The following is a 9,744-nucleotide window of genomic DNA, read 5'->3' on the forward strand; positions in this document are numbered from 1 at the left end:
TTTCTTCCAAAAATCATACGACATAAGACAGCAGAGCGTGAACATAAACCACTGCTTAAGCTGTCTTGGTGAGGAGCTCAAACCAGTCCTACAGGTTATTCCCATGAATCACCTTGACTATTGTTTGAATAGTATTTCCCGCAGTAGCTCTTCCTGCAGTGTGAGGAGTGGAGCTCAGAGAAATGGAAGATGTGTTCAGTGAGAAGGACCTGCTCTGTCCACAGTGCAGCGGCTCGTACATCTACCCACTCCTGCTCAAATGTGGACACAACATCTGCCGTCTTTGTCTGCAGACATTCTGGGAATCGAAAGGATGTCGGGAATGTCCGGTGTGTGGAGCGCTGTCTGTCCCGGGGAGGCCTCCTATAAATCTGCAACTTAAAATAGCAGCAGAAGAATATCAGAGACAAAAGGCTGTCACGTGCCCCGAAGTCTGCGGGCTGCACAATGAGAAACTTCAGGTCTTCTGTGAAAATGATCAAGAGGTTATATGCCTGGTGTGTCAGACATCCAAAAGCCACCGGATCCATCAGTGTCGTCCAGTGGAGGAAGCTGCTGAACAGAAAAAGGTAAAAAAAAATAAAAAAAAAATAACAGTAAACAACCACATTTTTGCTTAACTTCTATGAGGAAATGAATGTGGAGCCAGGTCAAACTGGTGCCTGGGTATGGTTAGATGTGTGAATGGTTAAATGTTTACTTTGCACGTGAGTTTGGTGGATTATCATTAATAAATCAAGTTCATATTTCAGAAAGAAATCACTGCAAAGCTGGAGAAGTTTAAAAAAAACCTTAAAGTGTTGAACAAGCGACGAGAGAAATGGGAAGAAACCAAAAGCTTCATCCTGGTGAGAGTTGGCAGCTGTTCACCTCCAACTAGGAGTGACAAAAATAAATATCTAGAGTGTCAGATGGTATTATGTTAATCAACAGAAACGTGTTAAGACATGTCTTTAAACATATTAGTTAAGGTTTAATGATCAGAACAATGTGAAACGTTTATAATATGAATCACAAAAGTAAAGAAATATCACCTTTTTATAGTGTGCAACAATTTATTTTTTAATTTGTAAACAGCGCTTATTGTGGCATCTTTTTACTGTAGTAAAATAGTAGTAAAATATACTCAATAGTCACATTTTGTAGAGACTATCTTCAAAACAACATTCACAATAACATCTACAGTTTGAGATATTGCTCACCTCTTATTGCTGATGAAATTTACATGAATGGAGGGAAGTTTGTGTTGGATTTGGAGGCTTGTTGAGACCTAACTTGACAGATTATTACACATCCAGTTCGGTCGGAAAGGCCCTGGTTATAATATTTCCTCAGCTCCTAGTTTCCTTTGCACATACAGGTAAATGTATTAAAATATTGCATCAAACTATGAATTGTTTAACTGACAGCTACGTTTTTTCCCCCCAGCAAAGAATCCAATGTTTGCTCTTCCATTGTAGAATTTAGGTGATGTTATATTTCATATATATAACTTAAAATTAACACTCAAATGTATGGTTTATAAATGTTAGGCCTTATCGTTATTTGTCAGGGACTGGCTCCAAAGACCTTTTAATCTTTTGGTTTGAATAATGTCACCACTTTCTGAAGCCGTCATAAAAAAAATACACTTTTGCTCATTTGTTAAACTTTGTGGCATATTTTTCCATATGCATAGTCTCAGCAATTACAGAGAACAACCATAACCATAAACAAGATTAACATTACTCTGACTCTATATTCAAGAATGTTTTGCTGTCCCATGAATCCAACCTATTTCAAAACACTGAATAAAACAGCTCGGTCATTATATCATGTTAAGAGTGTTTCTGCTGCTCCAGACGCAGACGCAGCAGAGCGAGGCGACCATCAGGGAGGAGTTTGAGAAGCTGCGAGTGTTCCTTCAAGTCGAGGAGGAGAGCAGGCTCACTCTGCTCAGACAGGAGGGGGACGTGAAGAGGGGAGTCCTGAGCGAGAAGATCCAGGACATCCAGAATCAGATCCAAACTGTGGCCGCTCTCGTCGACGACATCGAGGCCGCGCTCAGCCAGAAAGACCTGCAGTTCTTACAGGTAAAACCAATGGACAGAACCAACCGTTTAACCAAAAAACTCCGTCTAACTTTGTTTGTTTTCAATAGAACTACAAGCAGATAAAGAAAAGGTAGGTGTATTTTGTTATCAAACACAGTCAACGTTGGCACTCAAGATAAATAGAGGTTTTGAAAATTTGAAGCCCAAAAATCAAACACATTTTCGGGCAGTGGAACAAAGATGTTTAACCAAAATTGTCCAAAAAACCCAAAATGTTTTGCACCGTTGTCACAGCAAATAAAGGGACACTGTGTAAATTGTATGGTGGTGGTGTCTCTTTGGAGATTTTAATGCTTTGCCTGGAATGTTCCACAGAATTACATTAAACATATTTATTCTAAAATACAAATTCTCACTGTGACCGGGCTCTACCCTCCACAGACCTGACTTGTAACTTGGCCTTGTAGCGTCACCCGCTCGTCTCCATGAAGTCAGTTCAATGCAATACTGAGGAACATTCCAGGCAAACACATCTTCATGGTGACAAGTACAGAAGGTCACAAAAGGTCACAATTCAAAATGAAAAATCTTTTGAATGGTAAAAAGTGCTCAAAGTGGCCTCTATAAACAGAAAGCTGAAATCCATGAATATTTACTATTTACTCACATTTGTCATTGTCTGTGCCAACATGAAGCGCAGACTGGACCCACTTTTAATGGAAACGTACATTTGCAGAACCAAAGACAGCATTAAGGAGCCCATGTGTGTTCGGGACATCTTGATAGACTCAGCGAAGCACGTGGGGATACTCAAGTGCGAGGTGTGGAAGAAAATGGCCACTATTGTCAAATCCGGTAGGTCAAGACGGTGCAGTTGTTTGTAGCGTGTTCTCATCACCGTTCATTTCATTTTTCACTTGGTCCAACCTGCCTTTATACCTTTTGACGACATAAAAACAAAGTTCTTGCTGCTTAAATTCTACAACATGAACACAGCCTTCTGTAAAAGGACTTGTGTCAATAATATGCAGATTTTGTTGTAAGTTGTAAGCTGTTATTGATGCAAGTTCGAGGATGAAGTTAGTCATATTAAAAATGATCACTGAGGGTTTTGCTTTTGGAAATTTCTTGTAAAATACCATATAATCGCCCCCTTAGAATCTGAAAGACAAAATTTACAAAGGGCGGAAGCATCTAAACGTTACATTCCAAAAATGGCAAAGTTCACACATTCTCCTACTATAATTAACCCTCCCACAAAATAGCATTGTAGTTTTGAGATTTTCAAGTCTTAAATGGTCTGTGATTTTACATGAAAACACTTGTTTATTTGTTCCGAAATGTCTCTTAATTGTGTAAATGCTTTTTTTTATGATTTGTGTGCAGTCATATTTTTTCCCTTTGCTCCAGGTCAACCTTGACAAAGAGGTCTCGATCTCACTGGGTTCTCACCTGGTTAAATATAAGGTTAATAGATAAATACATGTTAAATCTGATCACTTTAAATACTCACAACTAGGACGTTTAATTTGCAATATCACAACTGAAATCTATCAAATCAAATCAAAAATCAATTCCATACAATAATGCCTGGAATGTCCCACAGTATGACATTAAACGAAGACAAGCAGGTGACACCATCAGGCCAAGTTACAGGTCAGATCCGTGGAGAGTCGACCCCGCTCACAGTAAGACTGCATGTTTGTAAGAGCTGCAACTAACATTTACCATATTTTCCGGACTATAAGTCGCATCTTTTTTCATAGTTTTGGATGGGGTGCGACTTATACTTATATACTTATACTCCAGAGACTTATATGTGATATTATTTGTTATTTTCACACTTGCAACCGCATTTCATACTCGAGTGAAACTTATATATGTTTTTTTCTTCTCTATCATGCATTTTTTGGGTGGTGCGACTTATAGTACGGAAAATACGGTACTGGTCAGCAATGATCATTCTGATTAGATGACCAATCAAACTTACTATTTTTGATTAATTCTATTCTAGACAGAGACTTTTACATTATAAACCAAATAAAAGGTATTTTATGTAGTAAAATATGTTATTTAATGTTATCTAATTGTCGAATAAATGTTGCTGCATTATTTTTAAAAAGTATTTATGCACTATAAAAACACCTGCAGTTTACCGTATGTAAGACATATTGATGTTTAATAGCATACAGTGGGATGTGCCAGGCCACACAAGCAGGAAGCAGACTCTCCACCAGAAAAGTGACACAGTGCACCTTTACGTAAGATGATTTCACGCTCAGTTTTCTGATCTCGCAGCTCCCATCACGTTCGACCCCAACACGGCGCAGTCCAACCTCTGCTTCTCGGACGAGCTCACCAGCGTCCGGTACGGCGGCAAGCGGAGCGTCCCCGACAACCCGGAGCGCTGCGTGAACCGGGTGTGCGTGCTCGGGACCCCCGGCTTCAGCTCCGGGCGACACACATGGACCGTGGACGTGGGGTGGGGCCGGGACTGGTACGTGGGCGTGGCGCGGGAGTCCATCCAGAGGAAAACCACGGGGTTTCTGGAGCCCGCCGAGGGATTCTGGGTCATCGGACGGACCGACGGGGATTCGTACTGGGCCCAGACGCCGACTCGCACGAGACTGGTTGTAAAGCAGAAGCCGGAGAGAATCACGATGGAGCTGGACTACGGCAGAGGCAAAGTGGTGTTCATCAACAATACCGACATGACTGTGATGCACACGTTTAAGGACAAGTTTACGGAGAAGATTTTTGCTTTCTTTTCTCCTGGACTTTACGAGGAAGGGAAGGTCTCTAGTCCTGTCACGATCTGTGCTCAGACCATTAACGTCAGTATGACATAAACTCATGTAAATAATATATACAGTATATACCGGTGTGTATATATAACAATCTTGCCACTTGCTTGACTCCATGGAGATGTTATTGCTTTGCCTGGAATGTTCTGCTTTCTGGCATTAAACTTATTTTTGCACGCTCACAGTAAGAATGCATGCATTTCAAGGTTTATTCAGGAAATAAAACCCCTGCAATTGAAGAAAATGTAAGTTAGTGTTACAAAGTCTGCTCAGGAAAAGGTCAAATTTTGTCCGGTTTATGTGATAGTTTTCTTTCTTATTGGTACTTGTTAAAATCTAGTTTAGACACTAGTTTTCGTATCGATTAGTATCCGATCTTCGATACTTTTGACAATCCTACGGAACATTAACATCTGGAACACCAAAATATTAAATACTAAATTAAATGCTCAAATGCATTACTTTATATTGACATATTTGTGAACAACCTTTATACAGCACACAATGAAACTTGATACAAACTGAATATTTTCTTTGCTTGATAATGTACAAATTTGGACCATTAATCGTTTGTGTTTGTTCATAATTTTGTTAAGTAATTAATATCAACCCTCGTGCATATGCAGTATATATGAGTATCGTTTTCTAATTGAAATGTATTGGTATGGAAACATTTCTGGTCATTAAACTACAGATGAAACACAGACAAGTTGCTTAAGTTTACGAAGTTTACTCACAAGAAAAGACATTACACCCATTCATTTACCCATCTTTTTCTTTGCTTTTTGTTTTCCTCTGTGTCGCCATGTCTTTTAATTTAGAGTCCAGTTTCCTCTGCAGATAAACTTTCTTATTGTGGTCCATTGAAGTGTCCTTTTTCCCACTGCCGGCGTAAAGTACTCCCTCTTTACTGATTCTCATCCTCGCGTGGGATTTGGCCTTGTCTCCACAGCCATGGACCTGAAATCATGTTAAGAATGAGAATAATGAAAGCCTGCTTATACATTGGTTTATGTGAGCTTTAAAGACAACATATTAAGATTTTTATTCTGATAAGAAAGAGATCAAAATTCAGATACTGTGAATGTTGTTCTGAAGTTCTACAAAATATATATTGTAGTTTATAGTAAAAAAATGCAACAAAAAGGGCTGATTAAAAACTAAAATCACAAAACGTTAGGTTTCAAACTTTCAAATAAGGATATATAATGTTATTTCTGTACTTTAATGATGGATTTGGTAGACATTTCACATTTGTCTGTTAATTAAACCTGAACTAACACGTTTAAAGACATGTTTTAACACATTTCTTTAATAACACATGACTATCAATAGCGGGATACCACGAAAACATCTTGAGATATGCATTTTTGTAAACATCACCCACTCTTACAAAGACAAACTACATTTACAGAGATTTTACACATCGTCTCCTTTAAGAAAGCCGCTCAAGAACATATTTTGTCTTATTTAAACCTTGATCTGTGTGTGTTTTACCTCAGGGATGTGGTGGCTGAGACAGTACTGCCGGTTGCAGAAAAGACAGAGCTGGCCCAGCATCAGCACCGAAGCTTTACATTTGATAAAACTGCACACGCTGTCGGCCTTCACCACCGCGCTGATGAGCGTGTCGAAATCTGCGTCGCTGGCGGAGGCGGCCGCAATCTCACAAGCCCCCGATTTGGTCTGCTTCTTAGCTGCGCAAATAATTACAACAATATATGAATTTAACTTGTACGTTAGTGTTAAGATTATTGTGAGGAAAAGCACCAGTTTTATGAGTGTTCACCATTACTGATCATGAACAGAGAAATCGTTAATCTCCTTTAAATCTCATAGTGTAACACGTTACTATTCCTCAAATTTGTGACCAGTAGGAAAGTCAAGATTACACAGAAATGTATAATAATTGAGACACAATTAAGTCATTTTAATTCAATCTAAACTTCCCCCCCAAAAAAGTAAACCTAAATGTAAAGTGGCTGTTTTTATTGCTAATAAACTGAACAGCTGTGACAAAAATGTATAAGTGCTCAATTTGATCTTACTTGACTAAACGATAAAACAAGTAAAATCAAAGCAAAATAACAAAACCTTAAGAAAAATAATTATTATAATGTGTCACAATAGTTTATTTTTGAGTTCTGAAAGTTTTATTTTCATAAAGCACACGATTGGACCAGAATTATTAGGCCCGAGCGCTACAAGCTGGCGAGAGGCCTATTAGTCTCGTATGGCCGTGCGAAGCACGGCTGCGAAAGTGCGCACGAAATTGAGCGCAAAGCGCTCGCCCACTTCCAAACACTCATTAACGCACTCCTCCACTCATGCACGCCCCGTGCATACTAATTAGTAGTAGGAAAATGGAACATTACCGTTGTAAACGGGCGAAGCCCGTGCAAAATGCGCACTAAACAAGCACTTTACATTGGGATGGAAGCGGTCGTCATCCCCATATTGCTTCATATTGCTTCAAAAATTGCTTCAAATTTTTTTTTAACGATTATATTATGACCTGAATAACCCCGATCATCAATTAATCTTGACATTCCCCAGTTCCAACGCTCACCTTTTGCAGCTTTTTTAGATTGCTGCTGCGCCGGCTGGACAGTGTTCTGCTGCTTCTTCTGTTTAGCGTTTTCCTCGCGTTTCTGTTGCTCTCGTCTCATTCGCTCCAGATGGAGACTCTTCAGATCTATGGCCGTCTTCGCAGCTGGACCCGGCGCGCTTTGTTCTTCTGCTTCTTGCTGGGCTTCTTCAGCGTTTACCTCCACCTCTTCTCCGCGCTCTTCTTCCTTCTCCGTGGCCCGTTCCGTAGCGTGTGGTGCAATGACCTGTTTGGACACGGAGATGCAGCGCTCCTTGCCTTCTCCTCTGCTCTCGTGCAAAAGACGCATCTCCTCAGCGATTTGGTGCACCAGCATACGATCGTGGGAGTTCAGCGACGCGGGAAATTGGAGCTGATTCCGATTAGTGTCGTTCTTGAACGTCTCCAGTTGCAGTCTTATTTCACAGGCCGTTTTCTCATTTTGCTCCGTTTTATCACTTTTGCCAGTTTTCTGCTCGTTGCTTCGACTGGGATCTACTTTGTCTGACTTCGTCTTGCTTGAGGGAGCATGTTTGACTTTCTGTTCAGCCGCAGTGGATCCGACGGGCGCTTTCGGTTTGGCGTCCTTGCGGTCCCGAGTATAGTTCTGAGGGACTATATCTTGGAGATACTCGAAGGCCGTTCGGACCTCGCCGCGCTGGGTCATGTGATCAATCAGAGACTTGAGGAAGGCGTGGTTCTGGACAGTCTGAGTGTCGCACACCACAGCCAGGTGGCGTCTCGCGCGGGTGACGGCTACGTTTATCCTTCGATTCTCGGCTAAAAATCCAACTTCACCTAAACGAGAAAAGAAACCAAGACGTTATTAAATACTCAAATATTAATATCACACTCAGAGTAGCGTGTAGTTGCTGCTGTATGCTCAATGGGGCCTTGCTGTGTGAATGTTGCTTGTGTTCCTTGTGTCTGGGTGGATTTCCAACGTGCACTCCAGTCTCTTTTTTCAAAATAAAATATGCAAAATAGGCAAAATCCCGCAGTTGAGCTCCAGATCAAGCCAAGCTCAAGAAACACTGGTTCAAGAATGGGATAAATAAGGTCTATGAGGACTATAAACGTCCACAAACAGACACGATAAGGTATTTAAGTTTTGTATAACGATTATCCGGGCCGAAATAATTACGATAATATCACAATAATTAAAATTGCTGGCGGTCTAAACATGTTATGGATAATAATAATAATAATAATTCTAATTTAAATAGTGTGAATAAGTTTAAGTTTTTGTATAACTGAAAACAACCACAATCTAGAGGAGAACGTCATGGATAAGAGGCTTTTTTCTTAACAATGTGGTGATCAACAGACGATTGTCACAATTCTAAAAAATGTACCACAGTCTTCCCTTTTTAAGTTTTTGTTGGTACAAATACAAAAATCGACTCCAATTTAAAAGTATCTTTATGATGTTGGGAAGGTCTTCAATATCTTCTGTTCCTTTACGCCAAATTTTAGCAAAGCTTGATAAACTCATCATTGTGTTGATAGTTGATAAGTGTCATTTTGTCAACTAAAATATTTTTGCCACAGTTTTTGTCAATGCTAAAATTTTGCTGAACAAAATTAAATAAACTAGATTAAATGTTCAAATATTTTTCATCATCAAAAAGCCAATTTTTTTCCCTTCATAAAAAGTACAGATATTTTCGTTGAATAATAAAAAAAAACCTCAAGGTCTGTACATGGCCAATGGTGTAATGGAATTAAATGTATCATAGTTAAGACAAAAATATCTATCTCTTGGTTGATCAAAATAATTATGGATGTAGCCAACTAATTTAACATTTTTAGATCTAAAAATAAATAATTATTTGACCAAATTTAGGCTAAAACTAAATAAAAATGCCTTGTCAAAATGAACACCGAAGTTTTGACATCTTTGATAAATACTGTCAATGGAGGGTACTGCACAACACCAGGAAGTACATAACCTTTTCTGTTGGAGCGCACTAAAGACAAAACAACAGCTTCTTTCTCCCGGCCTTGAAATCCATCCACAGACTTGATCTCCAGCTGCGGATGTTGAGTCGAGAGCTTTTGCCTCAGCAGATCCACCTTTGAACAACAAGAGCACATCATCTACAACCTGAAACACCAAAAAGATGATCCATACCTACAATCAATGAAGAGTTAAAAGATGCATTTGTAACTTTTTCTGACAGTGGTATGTTCTTGTTTTGAAGGTGTAGAATAAAGACACATGTGACTGAATAAATGCAAGATATACAAGTTTAAAGTACGTATTTTTATGATTTTCTATTATTTGGTGTATTTATTCATTTACCTGTTGTAAACGTAA

At 39.4% G+C, this 9,744-nt stretch overlaps 2 protein-coding genes across 2 annotated transcripts in view; one reads left to right on the forward strand and one right to left on the reverse strand.

Moving 5' to 3' along the window:
• The first annotated feature begins 164 nt into the window (after positions 1–164).
• On the forward strand, positions 165–4,896 carry LOC140348986 (zinc-binding protein A33-like). Its single transcript, XM_072435169.1, has 6 exons — positions 165–569; positions 753–848; positions 1,842–2,072; positions 2,141–2,163; positions 2,770–2,888; positions 4,332–4,896. The coding sequence occupies exons 1-6, from the start codon at positions 183–185 to the stop codon at positions 4,880–4,882; spliced, it is 1,407 nt and encodes a 468-aa protein (XP_072291270.1). The 5' UTR covers positions 165–182; the 3' UTR covers positions 4,883–4,896.
• Positions 4,897–5,551: 655 nt separating this feature from the next.
• The window catches only part of ighmbp2 (immunoglobulin mu DNA binding protein 2), a 14,793-nt gene continuing 10,600 nt past the window's right edge, over positions 5,552–9,744 (reverse strand). The window contains exons 13-16 of the mRNA XM_072434953.1: positions 9,377–9,500; positions 7,407–8,222; positions 6,335–6,534; positions 5,552–5,797 (exon numbers count right to left, since the gene is read on the reverse strand). Of these exons, the coding sequence (XP_072291054.1) occupies positions 5,600–5,797; positions 6,335–6,534; positions 7,407–8,222; positions 9,377–9,500 (1,338 nt within the window). The 3' untranslated portion in view covers positions 5,552–5,599. The remainder of the gene's footprint in view (positions 5,798–6,334; positions 6,535–7,406; positions 8,223–9,376; positions 9,501–9,744) is intronic.

This window comes from Eucyclogobius newberryi, unplaced genomic scaffold, assembly GCF_026437365.1.
Source record: "Eucyclogobius newberryi isolate DKJ021-1_F unplaced genomic scaffold, fEucNew1.0.hap1 SCAF_7, whole genome shotgun sequence".
NCBI lineage: Eukaryota > Metazoa > Chordata > Actinopteri > Gobiiformes > Gobiidae > Eucyclogobius > Eucyclogobius newberryi.

Excerpts from the sequence above, each read along its gene's own strand:
- LOC140348986 (XM_072435169.1), top strand. The coding sequence starts at position 183 with ATGGAAGATGTGTTCAGTGAGAAGGACCTGCTCTGTCCACAGTGCAGC. Across the intron at positions 570-752 it reads AAGCTGCTGAACAGAAAAAG|AAAGAAATCACTGCAAAGCT; the intron begins GTAAAAAAAAAT and ends TTCATATTTCAG. Across the intron at positions 849-1,841 it reads AAACCAAAAGCTTCATCCTG|ACGCAGACGCAGCAGAGCGA; the intron begins GTGAGAGTTGGC and ends CTGCTGCTCCAG.